Consider the following 20611-nt stretch of genomic DNA (forward strand, 5'->3'; position numbering starts at 1 on the left):
TATTTTTTCACTGAGTGGAGACCAATATAACATTAAGGGGGTTACGCCTGATTTATGCTTGTGCAAAACAGTGAACAACCAAACTTAACTCGGGCTTTAGGCCACTCTAGTTACGTCACTAGTTCTCAACATAGGCCATAAGCATTCATTATTGTAGAATAGGACATTGGTCAGTTATACTTAATTTTGGCAAATTTACATTTTTCAATATGTGTCCATCCCAGGTTAATTTCTTGAACTTTAAACTATGATTAATTTGTCCAAATCTGCCAATTAAACCAACACAGCCTTAAAGGTTCATGTTTTCAAAATTAGTGAATGAGTGATTTCATGTCATATAACTAACACCTGGCTGTTTTTGAACTCGATACTGGGCATGTTTACGTATAGATATAAAAACCTAGAATGCCTCAGTCATTGGCCGCTGCAGTTCATTGGACCAACCTGTATCGCACAGGAAGGCGGAAGTCAAGCGGAAGTGTGGAAGGCACACTGCGCCGCTGCCTCTTAAGAGCTGCGTACGAAAAGACCCGCCCCCACCTGCCTCTGATTGGCCTACTCCGCTCTGTGACACACACGGAAGCTTCTGTGACTTATGCGGAAGCTTGGCAAGCCTTCTGTGTGAGTCACAGAAGCTTGCCTCCCCTCGAGATACAGACGCCCCAGAGCCAAAAGGAGGTGTCTACCTTTATATGTCTATGATGTCTACCACTAACGTGAAAATATTCTACCAAGCAGAAATTTTTATTTTAACAATTTCACAGTTCTGGTTCTGTGATCCGACTATTGATAATGGATATATTTCTTTTATTTATACAAGCTCAAATGTTTTCATATTAGTTTGGTAAGTGAAGTGCCAAGTGTAATCTCCATTACAAACAACAAACCAACCCTCTCAACCACTTCAACAGTGGTAACAAAGCAATCCTGTTGTATTTCCAGTTCATCTTTAAAAAAGGGAATACCGAATCAATCATAGCAGCAGTCTTGTGAATAACTCCAGGATTTAGTTTTGCTTTTAAGAGTAATTTCGTAGTTTATTTTATTTTATATGGAGAGTATTTTAACAGTATTTACTGTGTGTGTGTGTGTGTGTGTGTGTGTGTGTGTGTGTGTGTGTGTGTGTGTGTGTGTGTGTGTGTGTGTGTGTGTGTGTGTGTGTGTGTGTGTGTGTGTGTGTGTGTGTGTGTGTGTGTGTGTGTGTGTGTGTGTGTGTGCACAGAACACTCTGAATCTCATTAATGTACTGAAGGAACTCTACCCCGCCATCTCATGTATCATGCAGTTATCAAATGGAGATTTATTGCAATGTGATAAAACAAAATCCACTTTACCTACAATATTGTCTGGGTGGCATTTATTTGTTTATGTTAACATGCATTTCATTACATTTTATGTGGTGACTTATAAATCTTTGTCTTTTAATCTTTAATTTGCAAAAAGGGAAATAAAACTAAGTTAATTAAGCAAAATAGATTATCTTCTAACTTCATTAATGGTAAACCAGCTTATTATGCTAATTATGAAAAGAAGATTGCAGAACTAAGATATGAATAATATTGGTAATAGTGATGATAATTATAACAGTAGGCCTAAATAATGGCCTATAATGATACTGATTCATAAAAATACTACTAATAATAGTATCAATAATAGCGTCGTCCAAGCTTGTTAGTACAGTCTCTGATATGTGATGGTAAGTTGTTCCAAAAGTGTGGTCCTCTGAACTTCATGGAAAATTGGGCAGATGTTGTTCTGAAGAAAGCAGAATGAAGATCAACGGATGCTCTGGTGTAATGATTATGAATTTCGTTATTAAAATGGAATACATTTTGAAAACCGGTTGGGAGTAGTTTGTGAATTGAACATCATAATGAGGCCCTTCAAAGTAGGCCTACATTTGATCTGGGAGTCTGGGACCACTACATTTTTAGCGCTGCCTAACTGCTCCAATGACCAGCCATGTATGTCTCCGTGCCTGTTTGAGTACAGACAGCTGCAACATCGCTGATAGGCGGGTAAAAATATGGTTTGACTCCAAAAAAATTGCAACAAAAGGTTTCTCAACTTTTTGTTGTATTAGGTGTCCTTAATACCACCCGAAAGGTGTTATTTTCAAGATGGCCGCCGCCAGTTCTTAAAATACCATTACTCCTCCATTATTCATCCTAGAAACATTATTTTGGTGTCTAACCCTATGTTTTGATTATCTAGGAATCCAATTAGCATATATAAATTATATATAAAAGTACAATGATATATTAAAGCAATTGTTTATAAGGTTATAACAGTGTAATAGGACATTTCCCTTTTTTATAATGCCGTACTGCTGTATAGGTGAATTCATCACCTATACACAATTCACATTCTGTTGAAGCTTTCAGGAGATTTATTTTGATACCATAACAATAAGGAATATATTCGGGTGGTCAAACTTTGGTAAACTTTTAGTGTGTTATTAGGGACACCTAATACTACAAAAAACTGTTGAGAAACCTTTTGTTGCAATTTTTTTGAGGTAAGGTGCTTTTTTTTCATAGATTTACTCGCCTATGAGTGTCACTGTTGAGCAGTCTACAGGCCCACTCACACTGACAACTATAACTATAACGGTACAAGTATAACTAACAATTAAACTACTGTACAGTGAATACAGTACAGAGTACAGTACAGTAACTACGTTGCACTGCTCGGTTCACACGGTTGTGATTTTTAATTTCAGGATTGACTGGTGCACAAAAGAGTGCTTCAGTCTAACCTTATAAAACCTATGTACCTATTATATTGAATATAGAAGGTTAATGTATTATTATATAGAAGGTTATAATGTATGTTTGAAATTATCCGTTAGTAAATCTCTTTGTCATCATTTGGTTTTGATATTTAAGCCCAAATGGCCGCTAACTATAGTTTAGTTTTCTATTGTCAATATACTGTAGGCATTAGACTGCCACTGTAGGAGGTAATTTGTTGTTTATTCAGCACCCAGTAAGCCAGGAGAGAGAGTGTGTGTGTGTGTGTGTGTGTGTGTGTGTGTGTGTGTGTGTGTGTGTGTGTGTGTGTGTGCGTGTGTGTGTGTGTGTGTGTGTGTGTGTGTGTGTGTGTGCGCGCGCCCACGCCTGGCCTTCCATGAACCCTCTCGGTCACGCTCAGCTGTGACAAGTCCTTCAGTCGTGTACGTACCTGTACCGACATTTCTGTTGAAATTCAGAAACTATAACGATGCATATCGCTTTATTGAGGTATTGATCTCAGCTCTCATTCATTCCAAATTTAAATTGCCATAAGAAGAAGGCCTTCAATGTCTACTACTTTATATTAATCACATTTAAAGTATGTGACACATATTTGGTACACTTTGGTTTGAGCAATTGATATTTTCCTTGTGTTATTTATTTGAGCATGCTTCAGGTCCCAAAAACTTAAAGGTATATTCAGTGATTTCACTCAAAAAACCTTAGGTTTCGTTTTTGGCTGTGGGACCCAGCCTTTCGTCCAATCAGGATAGAGAGTCAAAAATGAAACCTAAGGTTTTTTGACCCCCAGGGGTTAACTGGGGACAGGGAGGAACTCCTTATATGGCCAGCACACTCTATAGTAGGGAGGATTATCACAACAAAACAAAAAAATAAGTGATATTTGAATTAAGTGAAATCACTGAATATACCTTTAAGAGTGTTATCAATCACTAGTTCACTAGAGCAACTGACCCATTTTAGGTCCGAACAATAATAAACATTGCCCTTTCAAATGGTGCTGATCGTCCTGATCAGCATTAGTTGAAATGTGCCAATAATGTTACAAGCTATAGGTCATTATGGGGGAAGAAAGAGGAGCATATTGTATTGTAGCCTGAAAGACGTATCTGTTATTCATGAGGGTTTCTGTACAGAACATGTCGCCTGCCTGGGGAGCTGGGGAAGAAGCAACATATCTACAACACAGTAAAACTCCTCCGTATCCATTTGTAACAGAGTGTACTAATGTAACCTAATAGAGTCAGACCCTTACTGGTCAATTTAGTTACATTTGTACACTCAGGATTTGACAGTGTATATTATGTACGCATACATGTAAATGTCTCACATTTGTATTTTTCATCTTCTGTGATGAATGGGTGAAGGAGCTGTAGTCTAGGTTTACAAACGGGTGGTGAGCTGCAGATTACGGTATGTATTAGCCTATGTGTATAATGTGTTTCCCATTGAGAGAGAGGGAGAGTGGCAAATGATGCCCAGACTATGTTTAACCACACTTCTAACCTAGAGTCAACTCAAGTCCAGTTTACTAAGACTTAGAGACTACTAAGAGTTTAGAGACTACTCTTAATGCACACTTACTAAACTGGACTTGAGTTGGCTCTGTGCTCTTGTCCATCTACACAAAATCTCGATCAAAAAAATAGCCGATCTACAAGCTCACAACACGTCACGTGACATGTTGGTTATTGTTAATGAACATTGGCAGGAATGTAGTCCACCAACACTGCTGAAGGCTGATGACATTGGGGAGAGAAGGAGGTCTCTCTCTCTCTCTCTCTCTCTCTCTCTTTGTATGCATGCCAAATCATCAGTGTTAATTTAACTCTGAAAGTATACAAGTGTGCACGAGTGTGCCACTCGTTAATGTGTTTGTTTGTGTGTATGCGCGCACGAGTGTGTGTGTGTGTGTGTGTGTGTGTGTGTGTGTGTGTGTGTGTGTGTGTGTGTGTGTGTGTGTGTGTGTGTGTGTATGCGCGCACGAGTGTGTGTGTGTGTGTGTGTGTGTGTGTGTGTGTGTGTGTGTGTGTGTGTGTGTGTGTGTGTGTGTGTGTGTGTGTGTGTGTGTGTGTGTGTGTGTGTGTGTGTGTGTGTGTGTGTGTGTGTGTGTGTGTTTGTTGTTGGCTATTGTATGTCTTTCCTTCTGGACCCACTCACCATCTTGCTCACTCTTATTTCTTTACCATCTAATCTAGGTAAGCCAGAGATGTGTGCTCTGAATCAGAGCACTGAGCTCAGTGTCCAAACATCCTCGGGGCATTTCAATATGTGTTCCCTGTACCGTGCCAGCCTCTCTCAGCCAACTGGAGAGTGTACGGAAACAGACACAGACATTCTTTAGAGTCCAGGGTCCCAGCTTCCCAAAGGCATTATAGCTACCGGTATATAAGACTATCTTTATAGGCACCAAGACACATGTGTAGCTATTTGAAGTACAGTGTAGTAGGTGTTGAAAAGATTTGCAACTTGTAAGGATTGCAGACAGAGGATGTGTGCAAAAATCATTGTAATGTTGACATCTTAATTAAAACCTGTGCTCGTCGGAGCACAGGTCTGTGCCAGGTCGGGTATTGTGGGCCAGCAAGGTTCGGAATTCGCCAATCAGGATGGAATATGAAAAATGCATGTATGAATAATTGACTGTATAGTGTTGAAAATGTTAAAACCCAGTGAGGATTGTTGACAGAGGATGCATGGAAAAAGCAATGGCATGCATGTTATTGTTGGCATGTAATATCGCCATTCGAAAACTTCACAATTCTTTGCTTGGCTGTAGGCCTACTGCTGTCTATATGCTACCTTGACACCCCTCTAGAAACTCACTAATTTTAAGCAATTTTGTTCAGTATTTTAAGAGTTCTGTGATTATATAAATAAATAAATCTCCTTATTCAATCTGACTCCTTAGTTAAAAGAGGTTATGGTATTGGCTTGTGAAACCTTGTAGATAAAAGGATAATGTTTATTGTTCCTAAAGGTTCTGGTAAGCTGTTTTTAGTAGGTCACGCCCCGCGGGTCCCTAAAGAGAAGCCAGGTCACCTCGGCTTTCGCTGATGATTTATGAAAGCAGACCCTGGGAAACGTACATGCAAAACTGCACAGATGTGCACATAATTACAGTGAGAGCCTACTGTGCTCGTTTACCTCTCCTCTGACAATAACAGTCCTAAGTTCCAAACTGAGATAGCCATAGCTGCCCCTTCACCCCCCCCCCCCCCCCCCCCCCCCCCCACACACACACACACACACACACACACACACACACACAGTCATGCACTCAACTCCCACTCACAGAACACCTGTCTGCCACTTCAGCTTGAGGTTCTTCCCGCCTACTGTGCTCTCACACACACGCACGCACGCACGCACACACACACACACACACACACACACACACACACACACACACACACACACACACACACACACACACACACACACACACACACACACACACACACACACACACACACACACACACACCTCAGGTGCCTGCTTTGTCCATTGAGCCACTCTTCCCACCCACGCCTTCACACTTTCAGTCCCGAGCAGCGGCAACATTTACCACTCTCTTGTTCTCCTCTCCCACCCACTCTGAGAGCCAGTGAATCACAGGATGACACTGAATAACCATATGCAGCAGCCTTGTATTCTAGACGGAGAGGGACTATCCGCTATAGTCGATTAGTTTAACTGTTGCATCTCTAGTTGGATTTGCATGTAGGTAAAATGCTTTCGAGAGAAAGACGGAGAGAAAGAGTTTGTGCAACGTGTGGGTGTGTGGGCTCAAGTGAATTCATGTATGCATGTACCGTAGGCATGTGGGAGAGAGCTTCTACGGTACACTGCTTGTGGGTCTCATGGAAGTGGAGAAGACCATTTAATTGTTCTCTTGTGGAAATCCTGTAGCACTTGCAGTGAGCCATGCGTCTCCAAAAATGACATGTGAGTGACAAGTAGCATGTCCACCCCCCAATGTGTCATCAGTGTATACTGTAGTGTATAGTATTAGCTGCAGATTGCTGAGAAGAATCCCTTCTTGCTAAAAGTCAGCTTTTCAAGAATCAAGACAAATCAGCTTAAAATCAGCTTACTATTTCATTTGTTATTATCTATTTATTTGTGAGGGGCGCTAGCCCCTCCTATGCACAGCTTTGTGTGTAGGTGTGTTTGTAGCATGATTTGATTGGCTAATGTATGATGATGAGAGCGCCCCCCACTTCACACAAGTGTGATGTTTATTTTCTTCGGGGGGAGGGGGTTAGGGGGTACATTGATACTTTTACTTCAATAAAACAAGCAAGTACTTTTTCCACCACTGTGAGTAAGTGACAAATAAACCTCCAGATAAACACTTGATTCTCTTCATTCCTGGCGTATCCCTTTATTTTGGTTATATGGGCTCTGTCTCTTGGAAAAGTGACATAATTTTCACCTGCTGACAACTGTGATTGTCTCTAGATCCAGGTTGGCCAAGAAATGCTTCACACAGATGGTGAGTGAGAGAACACATGGGGTTTGGAAGATGGAGCTCAATTTCACTACTTCTTTACCGACGAGAGTCATGAGACTCCAGTATAATTGTGCTCTAAATACTGTATTTTCTAAGTGGATTGCTGTGTGTGTGTGTGTGTGTGTGTCTGTGTGTGTGTGTGTGTGTGTGTGTGTGTGTGTGTGTGTGTGTGTGTGTGTGTGTGTGTGTGTGCGCGCGTGCGTGCATACATGCAGGGGATGTGCATTCTCTGGCCCATGTGTGCTTGCATGCCATCCTGACATGTCTGACGTGCACCCATACATGCAGTGCGTGTGAGAACTGTGTGTCACTGTGTGTCTGTCAGAAACACAGAACAGCCTGCGGTAGCTACACGGGCATTGTGAGGATTCGGCAGGGAGCTCTGTTCCCCTTGTGTTTGCCAGGAGCAGCTTTCCACCCACGGCAGGCAGACTTGGTTGGCTGCTTGGTTGGCATTGACTGGATGACTAGGGTAGGAAGCCAATCATGGCCACATCCATTCTGCGCACAGGAAACAGGAATGCTCTGGTGGTTTGCAAATGTATACTGTGCAGACTGCCTTCTCCTTATTAATAGGAATGTGTTAATTGCCCAGATTTAGGCTCCTCCCTACAACGAATATAGTTTACCAGGCCATGAATGTTGCACTCTATCTATGCAGGGAACAACATACAACATACAAGAGTTTACCTCTATTATGTATTATTATGTATTCTACCCTGGATTTGAACCTGATTTCCTTTCGCAAGTAGGCCTACTGACATTTTTACCATTGAGCTATAGAGCTTGCCTGCTTGCTCAGGGGATAAATATAATATTAACCATCATGTCAAATATAGGCATGACCTTGAGGTTCGACACAGAGTCTAAATGTCAGGCATACAAAATACAACCAGCCCAAATGTAAGTTATAGCCAGGCTAATGTATTAACAGCCTACAGCCTACATACAGATTGGACAACATTGCCTTTTATTCATTATTAAAAAAGCATCGTGGCACTTACATTTTCCTCGTAATTTATTTCCTTGTTAAATTACATAAATAATGTTTACAAGTTTTAGGTAGAATAACAGATGATCCCACAACATCTTTTAGTTCACATAGCTACGTATACAGTATGTGTGACTGTGTGTGTGTGTGTGTGTGTGTGTGTGTGTGTGTGTGTGTGTGTGTGTGTGTGTGTGTGACATTGGAAATCTCAGACTATGACCCACATTATGTGCTTGTCCGTGGCCTAAATGAGAGAGAGAGAGAGAGAGAGAGAGAGGGGGGGGGGGGGAGGGGGGGAGAGAGTCTAATTGAGGATTGATTGGCGATTATGTTGATAGTGTAATAGCTGTATTGTTTTGATTGTCTCGCAAGCTGCCACCTGATGGCGATCGATGAGGCAAATTGCCACAATTAGTTCATTTTCTCAACAGTTGGGGTCGCCAAGCGTCCAAAGCGGAGCCAGGCAGCCAGCAAAGGAGTGTGCTAGTCTGCGCAGACCCACACACAGTAGAGTGAGTAGACTACCTTACACCCCCACCCTCTCTCTCTATCTCTCTCTCTCTCAGATGGGAGCGACAAAACACGGACGCCCACCTATCTCTCACTACAGAAAACGCTCTCGCACTTTTCTTCACAGGCTACTATATACTCAAGATGGCGGCAGCCTCATCAATCCAGCCGCCGACTGTTCACTCTTCTTTGGTCCAGGAAAACGCACTTTTCCCGGAGATGGAGGACAGCCCAGAGAGCCGACAGGATGAGAACACCGCGTCGTGCGACCCATCCTGGACCAGCCTCCGCGACCTGCCTGATCTGGAGACGGAGGAGGTGGAGAGGAGACTGGGGAGAACTCGCCAGGAGCTGAGCAACAGGAGGAAGATCCTCATCAAGAACCTGCCCCAGGACACCACCAACCAGGTGGGTTGATGGACGGATGGACCACTTGATGAAGTTACAAAGCACTGGCTGTTATAATAACAGCAATGTATTTGCACTATATATTACTCAACTTTGCAATTTCCTGCTCCTAATGTAATCACTTTTTTTAATACGCTGCGAGTTGATGAAACAGGGAATAATTGATCTCAGCTGACTCATCTCAGCTGGGTGCCTATAATGGACACAAAATGTACTTGGCGACAAGTGTTTATAGAACAAATAGTTAAAGCTCCGTCCGTTGAAACAGTCCGTTACTTTCTGTCGGCACTATAAAGAGGCAGTCGAGTCGCGTTTCATTACAAAGTTATTTTTAAATGTAGCCTATTGGTAAATTCGGAGGTTTCATTTTAAACAATGTATTGCCATACAATATTCCGCGAGACTACCCTGCAGTGCCAATGCCTTCATTTTTAGTTATTTTATTTTTGTAATTGTCATTTCCAGACACTCAAGTTACCAGATCCAAGCACACGCAGAAGTGTCTATTTGTATGTCTCTAAATGTTTTGATGAATTGAACAATGTGTAATGCTTAATTGGGTCGTCCACTCACAGTTAACAGTCTTTGTATTGAGTTTGTGCTTAAAATGTACTGTAAATTCTACAAACTGTTAATAAATATTTCAATCAATCAATCAAAAAAGTGCTGTCATTAAAGCTGCACTATATAACTTTTTTTGTTGAATACATTTTAATTTGGTCCAAACTGTAGGGTAGAATATGTTATTACAATGATTGATTGATTGAAGTATTTATTAACAGTTTGCAGAATTACAGTAGGCCTACATTTCAAGCACAACTCAATACAAAAACTGTTAACTGTGAGTGGGCATATACATTTGGGGTGGTTGTAGGCTATTTTATCTCCCTACTCTTCAATTGAGATATTTAGGTCATGTCTCACCTATAGACAGGATTTGACACAAATTTAGACCTGAAGGTCAATATTCAGTTCCTCCCCTGAGCAAGCAGGCAGGCTCTGTCAGCACTTTAATAGCTGGAAAGAACTCTGGTGCAAATCTGGTGTAGAAGAGAAAATTAAGTTACATATGGTGCAGCTTTAAAAGTTGCCAAACAGCAAATTGAATGAGTGAACCTTACCATTCAATTTTTATTTCCAAGACGTGCACAGTTTTGACAGTTTGATATGTTTTCCAGTTCATCATTCGCAAAATAGGCTATGTTTAACCACACGGGAGCCCATATGTCAAAACTGCATGCATGACTTTATGATTTAATTCATGAAAGAGTGATTGAATCATTAATCATGCCTGTGTGTGTGCTAGCTGTAAGGGCAGTTTTAAGGCATTGGCTGGTGCTGGTGGTGGTAAATTCCTTTAGGGTGTAGTATTAAATTATTCTGAGCAAGAGACTCTGACAGTGCCAAGGACCAATACTCTGCCCAGAGGGTGTGAGAGTGTCTGAGTGCGTGAGTGTGAAAGATATCGCATGAGAATGTCTGCGAGTGTGAAATATTCTGTAGAAGGATGTAGACCTATTGTCCTTGTACACATGCGCGCGCCTGCGCCACGAGTGTGTGTGGGAAAGAGAAGAAAAGGGACAAAGTGATAAAGTCTGAGAAATTTATTTAGAGTCAGGCGAGGCATCAGAAATTGAATTTCTCCCCAGCAACATTATGACAGTAGCCTCGGGAACGACTCAGGAAATGTGGCATAGGAGTGGGAGTGAACCTTGTATTTTGCTAACCTATAACAGTGCAGAGGGGCGTTGCTTCAAATTTGGTGACATTGATTGATTGATTGATTGGTTGATTGATTAATTGATTGCTTTATTAGACAATAAAAATGCAAACAGCACAGTGTACAGTTAAGCACTTGGTCCAAAAGGATAGCACCGAAGAAAGACCTTACGGTCTTGGTTCCATTCGGGGGCCTATATGCATTCATTCACAATCAACCAATGACAACATGACAGTGATAGATTTAGTGTGCCTGAATGGAGCAGTTAAGTCACACCTGCAAGCAGTGATAAGACGGGGTCGAGCCATAAAAGTAATAAATCAATAAAGAAAATAGCCATACGCAATGCCTGTCTTCTAATTAGTAGCGGAATACTACTTGGAAGTTGATACAATGATAACTACAGTGACTGCATTCGGACTAACAAGTAATGTTATATAGATCTTCAACCACTTATCCGTAGTCGGGTCGCGGGGGCAACAGCTCCACCAGAGAGCTCGGGCCAGGCTTCCCTCTCCAGAGCAACAACAGTGACTTCCTCCTGGGGATCCCGAGACGTTCCAAGGCCAGTGAGCAGCGGCTCTTCTCCGAGTCTCTCTCGTGTGACTGAACACTCACACTATCTCTAAGGGAGATGCCAGCCACCCATTCGCAACCTTATTCCTTCAGTCATGACCCACACTTCATGACCATAGGTGAGAGTAGGAACGACAGAGAGCTTTGCCTTCTGGCTCAACTCTCTTTTCGTCAGTGACGAACTGCCAAAACTGCGAAAAATGGTGGAACCCATAAGAAAACAATAATGGGTCTGTGCCCCTTCGGGCTTGACCACTAATAGGGGGTAGGTCACAGTTTACTATAACCTGCATCTCCCATCAGTCAGTCCGTCAGTCACGCCTCATTACACGCTCCATATGTGGCCAATACAGAATTCATTCCATATGTTGATCTGACCTCATCAAACCCTGTACACTCAAGACACGCTCCATATATGGCCAATACAGAATTCATTCCATATGTTGATCTGACTCATCAAACCCTTAGATATCCATATATGGAGCTGACCTGTTCTGACATACCATATGTTGATCTGACCTCATCAAACACTGTACACACAAGACAATCTCCATATATAGCCAGTACAGAATATAAAAATAATCAATTATAATAATTAAAACATATTTCATGGCATGGCAGGCATGCTCATATCAGGTGTCAGAAAATGGAATGATCTGGCATAATTTCACGGATATGGACATTGTTTCATTGTCTCTTCCTGCTTTGTTATATGTGACTGGATTTGACTGAGGGGCTGCCATTGGATTTTTTTCAATTATCGTTTTGTCATGTCATATGAAAGCAGGCATAGCTTCAAATTGACATATTGATTGTTCAGTTTGACCCACCAGTTTTGGAGAAATGGCTTATAGAGTAATGTCTTGCAGAGAAACAGCGATTTGAGAAGACAGACTTGAAAGGTTGACTTCTGTGGACTGAGACTCTAACATTACACCTATAGCTACATGTTTGAGCATTCATTTCATTACATGTTATTTTCTGACATGCTCTAGTCTGTGAATAGTCTGCCTATCCTACTCATTTTGGATAAAAATAAATCAGTTTTTCTGCAGCCCCTCAGTCAAATCTGGTCACATATCGCCTGTAGCTGCTCAGCAACAGCTGAAATTCTGTTTCAGTATGTGTGTGAAAGGCTCTTGAGGGCTAAGGCGATGTAATGGGACTGCATAGTGTCCTTTTGTAATGTGTCTTTTTGTGTATATACTATACATTTGCATTAGGGACCCGGTGAACAGGAATTGGGAAGTGAACCCCTATGGTGAATGGTGCAGACCATCACTTGAGCTCCACAGGAACCTTAGCTGACATGTTTGTATAACTATGTGGTGTAAACCAGAGGAGAAGGACCTGGGGCTTGGATTAGAGATTAAACCGGGATTTAACAGATATCCTGGCTTAATATCCTGGATCAGTGATTAACCGGTTTCATGAAAGGTGGTTAATCTTGCCAGATTCATTTTGCCAGTTAACCTGGATATGTTGAGGCTTGATTTGGTTTCATGAAAGCAATGCCACACTAGTTACCATGGAAACTAATGCTGTGGATTTAGCCTGCTCCTAACCTTTTTTACACTTATTCAATTATTATGGGTTTATGTTGCCTTATTTTTATCAGTCTGCATCAAAGGACTAATTTAAGCGCTACATAACATCAAATAACCAAAATATATAGGCTGCACAACATCATCATGACAGCTTGTGAGCTTGTAGATCAGCTACTTTTGGTGAATGTTCCCCAGAATAGGTTTGCTGTCGTGCAAGTGGTTAAGAATATATATATTTTTTCATATAATGCTATATTATATTATATTATATTATAAATATATTTTTGTAAAAGTGAAAACCACTAAATATTACCATTACTCATTGTTTACCATTACGATTGTAACGTTTGACACACTATTGAACCCATGACCCACGGTTCACCAGTCTGGCCCCTGTCTGGGCAACAACCCCCTTCCCCAAAGGTAGCTCCCTCAGAGGAGGGAGTTATGGCCAAATATCACAATGCGACAATATCATTATGCTTACAATATTAAGAATTCTGTTACATTTATTATGATGATTTCATTATGAAGTTTTAAGTTAATAGTAGTCTATCCACTATTGAGAGTATTTTCTCTATTTAATTACAGCAGCAGTATTTATTTTAGAAGCTTAAGTCCTTGTATCAGTAAGTCTGGAATAGATTAGTAAAGATACTGAGATATACAGAAGGGGGCAGTAATGCAACTGTTAAGGATGCAAACTGCCATAATACCCCACGAAGAAGAAGGATCAGTAAATCTGTGTTCCACCGAATGGGTCTAGTGACAAAAAGCCAGACTGTCTATTCAGCCAGGCTTTATGATCCTGGCTCGCTAAATCCGCCCATTCTAAGCCTTGCTTGGCTTTAGTGGAACGGAATAAACCAGGCTGTACAGACCAGGATTTAACAAACCTGGTTTTGCCTGGATAGTTAATCGAAGTTTCGTGAAATAGTCCCCTGGTCAGTATAGACAAATCCACAGAGGGGTGCCCTGGGCGCGGCCATTACTGAGGTGTAATCCATGGAGCAGGTGCTCCGTAGGCCAGGTGTGGCTAATCAGTGCTGCTGTGCTTAATGGTACACCTCAGTAATGGCCGCACCCAGGCAACCCTCTGTGGATTTGTCTATAGTACAGTTTAACTCTGTATTTGAAGCCAGGTGAAAGAGTATGCCCTGACTAGCCCTGGAAATTAGTCTATATACTCCCAGGGATGGTGTTCACGCACGCACACACGCACACTCTTATGTAACCTGTCTGATAGATCCCCCCACCTCCATCTCTCAATTCCCCTCACATACTGCCACCACCCCTTTAATGAACACTAACACTATATCATTCTGTTTGAGTGTTTTGTTTGTTTGTTTGTTTGTTTGTGTGTGTGTGTGTGTGTGTGTGTGCGTGCGTGCGTGCGCACGTGCGCGTGCATGCGTGCGCATACGTGCGTGCGTGTGGTGTCCAGGGTGCACGGTGTCAGATATATGTTCCTGGTGACAGAGAGAGTTGGGGGGGGAAGGGAAGAAGGAAACGAGAGAGAGAGAGAGGAGAGAGAGAGAGAGGAGAGAGAGAGGGAGAGACGAGATGTGCCGGATGAGAGGAGAGCAGACTGTGAGAGGAGGACATGTGTGGAGAAGAAGGGTTGAGGAGGGGGATAAGGATGAGAATAGAAGAGGAGAGAGGTGAGGCAGGGAACGAGAGACATGGGAAATGACGGGGAGGGAGGACGAAAGGAGAGATATACACAGGAAAATTCCTAGTTCTGTTAAAGCAGGGATGTCAAACTCAAATACACAGTGGGCCAAAATAAAACAATTGGTACAAGTTGAGGGCCGGACTGTGCTTCAACACATGGGCACCGGTCATGAGGACGTCCCAGGCAAACTGCAAAAAAGTGAATGCATTACAAACTGAAAATGCATTATTATTAAGCTCAGTTTCCTGTTCTATGATCCTCACAAAGCACTGCTTTCATAGTAAAATGATAAAGTAAAATAAATCAAATCAGTTGCATTCATTTCTTATCATAGTCTTTTTAGGTAATATTCTTTCATTACAGCCACACAGAAGACACAGAGGTTTGCCCTCTGCCTACTACCTGACTTGAAAACCCCTGTTTTCAGAGGGGTAGCTGAAAGTTGACCACAGGCGATATGCTTTCACTGCTGATCAATAGTGAAGAGAAGACGCAGGCTTGCGCTCGCGGGCCCTCGATACGCGCCAATGCACTCGCAGTGCATTGTGGGACATGTAGTATTATGGTGGTCCGTGCAAAAATACCAGATGGCCAGTTCTAATACTAATTAAATATCATCCCACAGGCCAAATATAATTCATTCACAGGCCTGATTTGGCCCCCGGGCCTTGAGTTTGACATATATGTGTTAAAGCTTCCATCCGTAATCTTTTTCATGTCCCAATCACTAGTTCTTCTGTGTGAGTGAACAAAACATCTACCAGCTCAGCTAAGAGGCAAATTCCCAGATCAGCCAGGGGAGATATTGCACTTGAACTTAGTTCAAGCAGTACTACTTGTCAACCAGTAGCAGTCCTACTCGACACCAGGGTCTACACTTCTCAATGGAAGAGTATGGAGCTCGAGATCACTTCTAAAATTCAGTGTTATTCATTAGAAATGAGATGCTTTATGCAGCTTTATGTAACTGAATGGGTCAATTCGTTTACATTTTCACACTGACTTACAGTTGCACATGAATAAATTAGCACAGATGATTTTACTGCGTGGGTCATGGATCTGTGTGAGAGAGAGATTGATCAATTATACAGTATCATTCTAGCAAGTGAGTAGCTAGTGTTGAATTCTACTCTCCAGTACTTTTTGACGAAATGCCACATGAACAATTTCAACTCAGCCTCAAGGTGGCGCTATAACTGGCCGAAAAGTGTTTTTACCTCTAACTGCACGGATCTGTGGATAACTTTGTATGCCAACTCCCTAGAGGCCAAGGAAAAACCTTTGCCTGGAATTTTTCACATCTGCTCTTTATAGCGCCACCAGGAGGCCGACATATGTAAAACACATTTTCTATTATTACTCCTTCAGATTTTATCCAAATTTCACGCAAATCGGTACACATGATCTCCATAGTCATGTGATCAAGACAGGTTTGTTTGATTTCTCATATTCCATCCTGATTGGCCACGATGGGCTCCTACAGTTTTCAGGAGTAGCCCGCTTTGTACAAATCGCCACAACTCCTCAACGCAACACAGTTTTCAACAGCCTGATGGTGGCGCTACAGGGGGGGCTTCTTCTACTCAACAGCCAGGAGAGTGGGTGTGTCAACTCTCACCCAGCAGGAGATTGGCTATCCTGGTGGAGACCTGTGCCCAGAAGGGCACTTTTTCTAGTTTGCTTCTGGCATACAGTAAAATAAAATGCATGACACGGTTGGCAGTGAAATGCGTGAAATCGTGATGGCCACGCAGGAGATGGTTGTGAAAGTGTTGGTGATAAATTGTGATGTGTGTGTGTGTGTGTGTGTGTGTGTGTATGTGTGTATTTGTGTATGTGTGTGTGTGCGTGAGTGAGTGAGTGAGTGAGTATGTGTGTATGTGCTTGCATGCATGCGTGTGTATATGCTTGCATGTATGGTTTAGCTCAGTTTTTCTGGTGGTGTTGGTCTTCTGCTATCAGTTCAATTATCAGTTCAATTATTTAGGTTCTGAGAACCAGGTGAAACTCAAACAGAGAGAGAGAGAGAGAGAGAGAGTGTGTGTGTGTGTGTGTGTGTGTGTGTGTGTGTGTGTGTGTGTGTGTGTGTGTGTGTGTGTGTGCGCGTGTGTGCGTGTACTGTACGTGCACGCGCACTGTGTGTGTTCATGTGTCACATTAAAACCATGGTTGTGTGAATGTGCTTGTACTGTATTCCTTTCCCTCTTTTCGCCACCATCCTTGTTCACATGATATGACATGCGCGCTCGCACGCACGCTCGTGCGTGTGTGTGTGTGTGTGTGTGCGCGGCTGCGCGCACACGCGCGCATGCATGTACTGTAGGTGTTTATGTGTCAATAGCAGATGTTGCATGTAATCTGCCCCTGTTACAGAAGGGATCATTCATCACGCTCTTTGGTGTGCGTGCACATGAACACAAACTTATGCTTAAGCTTATGCGCATGTTTTTTAGACTAGTCTGTTAACATATCGCTTACATTGCTAACTTCTGTTTGTTTGTTCCCGACCAAAATAGCAAACAGTCTTTATGTCTCTCTCCCTCTGTCCCTCTCTCTCTTCCAGCTGTTGGCCATTCTGTTGAGCTCTGTCTAATGACAGCGTGGCTTCCATGTCAGCATGCACAGGAAATGTGGCACTGATCAGACCAGTGGTTTGTTATTAGCCACTGACTTCTTCTAGAATGTAGTTATAGTTGATTCTCTCTAGACCAGCAGATATGCAACCTGACAAAGCAAATTGTGATTTTACAATAATCTGAATTATCTACAAAAACAAAATACAATTATCGTGTTTCTATGACAATAAACTATAATATTTTCTTTTTTCACACAACAAAATATTTCAGAGGTGCACTGATTAAGGTGCACAGTACTAATGCAGTCCTAATGCAACTAATGCTACTGACACAGTGCTAACTCAACACTAGCATGAGAGCAATGATAACAATGTGGATACATTGCATTTACATGAATTCATGTAATGCGTAATGCGTGCAGAGGAATACGCTATGGGTCCCAGTTCTGCACCTTGCTGAACAGTACAGCACACTACAGATTCACAAATGAACCGACAGAGAATTCCCCCTGGAGAACACCAACTGTGTTCATTGGAACGCCTGGCCAAGTGGCGGCACCGTGGATAATTCACAGACAGTATGTCTGTGCAGATTAAATATTAACGCAGGCTTTGATGAGGACACATAATACAAAATTATAATTATAAAACACCTTAATCTATATTGCTGGCATTTCTCAGCAGTTTTGATATTTACTATCACTCCCTATACAAGTATTATGAGAAGAAAAGAAAACACATTTTCTGCTTTCCCTCTCATGTCTCTACCTCCCACTCTCACCTACAGTTCTTTTCTCCGCTTCAGCCTCTTGAGTGCAGTTTGCTACACTACAGAGGTGCCTAGCGTTAACAGTAACACACATGCTACACTACAGAGGTGCCTAGCGTTAACAGTAACACACATGCTACACTACAGAGGTGCCTAGCGTTAACAGTAACACACATGCTACACTACAGAGGTGCCTAGCGTTAACAGTAACACACATGCTACACTACAGAGGTGCCTAGCGTTAACAGTAACACACATGCTACACTACAGAGGTGCCTAGCGTTAACAGTAACACACATGCTACACTACAGAGGTGCCTAGCGTTAACAGTAACACACATGCTACACTACAGAGGTGCCTAGCGTTAACAGTAACACACATGCTACACTACAGAGGTGCCTAGCGTTAACAGTAACACACAAACTGAACACACAACAATGGACTCAGCACTGTGTCAATGTGAATATACCGGTACATCTGACCTCAGCTACAGTATGTCTGCTCTGTGCGCAGACATAGCTGAGGTGTACAATTAATAGCCATCTGTTGTCTGCGATTGACGTATATATACGTTTTATGTCGCTTTATACAGCATGCATAGACTACTGTTCTAATTAGGATCTTCCATGGCTCTTTACTCAAAAACTCTGCCGCTGTCCATTGTGCTGATCAGACATCCGATGTTCAGATCTGATTTCAGATTTTTCATCGCATCTCGATCGAAATATAAAAATTTCTCGAGAAAGATAGCTTCAAAAGAGTTGCATATTATGTTATTTAATACTGCAGTTTTTATTGTTTAGCTTGCCGCAAGCTGCTATAAATTATGACTGTGTCATTTATTCTCCACTTATTACTATTACTATTACTGAAGAAAAGGGGTAAAAGAGATACGTAATTTACTAATAGACGTGTCTCTTTTCTTCCATTAGTGTACTAGATTTTATAAACGAGGTTAGCTATTTGTCTATTAGGTTCCCACACGCACCAGGCCGTCGCCAGAGAAAAGACTCCAAAGTTAAAGTAAATATAAGGGCTCTGCTTTCACTCTCAGTGACACATACTGGTAACGAGAGAGAGAGAGAGAGAGAGAGAGAGAGAGAGGGAGGGAGAGAGGGAGGGAGGGAGGGAAAGAGGGAGAGAGAGAACTAGGAGAACCTGTCCAGTAATGTCCCCAGTGAAATTAAATTCAAAGAGTATCTTTTTGGGTCCATACAGTGTGAGGTTCCTTTGAATTCACATGTGCATTTTAGTGTAGAGCACATCAAAGCTTTCTACAAAAACCTAGGTGTATGCATTGCAAAGATAATTTTAAACTGGTAGTGGTAACAACTGACGAGATAGAATGGCTTAGGGTACAGATCAGTAACTTGCAATGGGCCTGGTCTACAAGATTCGCTACACCACCAAGATACGCATGTACCTGTCAAAATACTTCCTTAATGTCAACGAAGTCCACAATCAACACCAAAGAGAGTTCAACAAATCACGTGCAACCCAGATTCGGCTCAAACAAGTGATTAAATTCATTTCGCTCCTGGCCCTGCTCCACGGGGGTGCCAGAGGGGGCCCACCACCCTCGGTTCCAAATTATGCCCCTCACTTTAAGTTTTATGTGCAAATTGTTTTTACTACAGTATATAAAATTTAGATGTGCCCCCCTCACCATTTTCAAATGCCCCCTAAGTCATTTCATCCTGGAGCCGAGCCTGTTTCACTCCTATGCCACTAATGTGGAACACCCTACCATCAGCCATTAAGAAATATGAATCCATAGACTCCTTCAAACCGCTCTCAAAGAGCACCTACGGACAGATGCAATTCAAAACTGGCCCCTGTAATTTTAGTTTTTCTTTCCCATACTGTAGCCTACATGTGATGAATTGAAAATGGAGGGCCCATATGTAAACAAGTCTTAGTGCTTTTATTGGTTTCATCTTCGTAGCAGTTTTTGTATTGACTCACATACTGTGAATAAAAAACGATCAATGCTATATTAATATTATTTTTGTCTATCTTGTCTATCTTGTTTTTCTTAAAGGCTTTTATTGCTCGTTTACTGTGAGTGCAGATATATTTTGAAGTTACTGTTCTGTGTTCTGGAATCATAGATCTACACAGTATAAGGGAGGTAGTTAGATTAACACCCCTGCTCTGCTCACATATCCTCCAGTAATGGAGGGGGCGACAAGAGAGTGTGGGCTGTTTTGAAGGGCTCAATCTTTAATTTGAAACTTCTCTCTCAGCAGTCGCTTCTCGCTTTTGCTCCTATTTTAAAAGTGATGGGGTTGACCCTTGTGTGGGCAGCGGCAGGCGTCCCCCACTGACAAGCACATGCTTTATACTGTGTGCGTGTGTGGGCTGGATTCTGGTTAGGACCAGAGAGAGAGAGCTGAAAGGGTGAAGTAGAATGAAAATGAAAGGAAGAGAGGGAGAGATAATGGCTCTAGAAGACAGTGGTAACGTAAATCCCGCAACACCCTGCCTGCACACTGTGGAACTGACATGCAGAGTGACTCTGCATCTGTGAGCACACTCAAGCGTGCGATGGATTGAAAATCCTGTTTG

At 42.2% G+C, this 20611-nt stretch overlaps 2 protein-coding genes across 2 annotated transcripts in view; one reads left to right on the plus strand and one right to left on the minus strand.

Annotated features, from left to right (window-relative positions):
* lurap1 (leucine rich adaptor protein 1) overlaps positions 1-20611 on the minus strand; it is a 435521-nt gene that overhangs the window by 53607 nt on the left and 361303 nt on the right. The gene's annotated exons all lie outside the window — the stretch shown is intronic.
* raver2 (ribonucleoprotein, PTB-binding 2) overlaps positions 8918-20611 on the plus strand; it is a gene marked incomplete at its 5' end in the record, with an annotated part of 102839 nt that continues 91145 nt past the window's right edge. The window contains one exon of the mRNA XM_083766594.1: positions 8918-9181. Coding sequence (XP_083622720.1) covers positions 8918-9181 — 264 coding nt within the window. The remainder of the gene's footprint in view (positions 9182-20611) is intronic.

Source organism: Protomyctophum parallelum (genome assembly GCF_964188405.1).
Source record: "Protomyctophum parallelum genome assembly, chromosome: 6".
Lineage (NCBI taxonomy): Eukaryota > Metazoa > Chordata > Actinopteri > Myctophiformes > Myctophidae > Protomyctophum > Protomyctophum parallelum.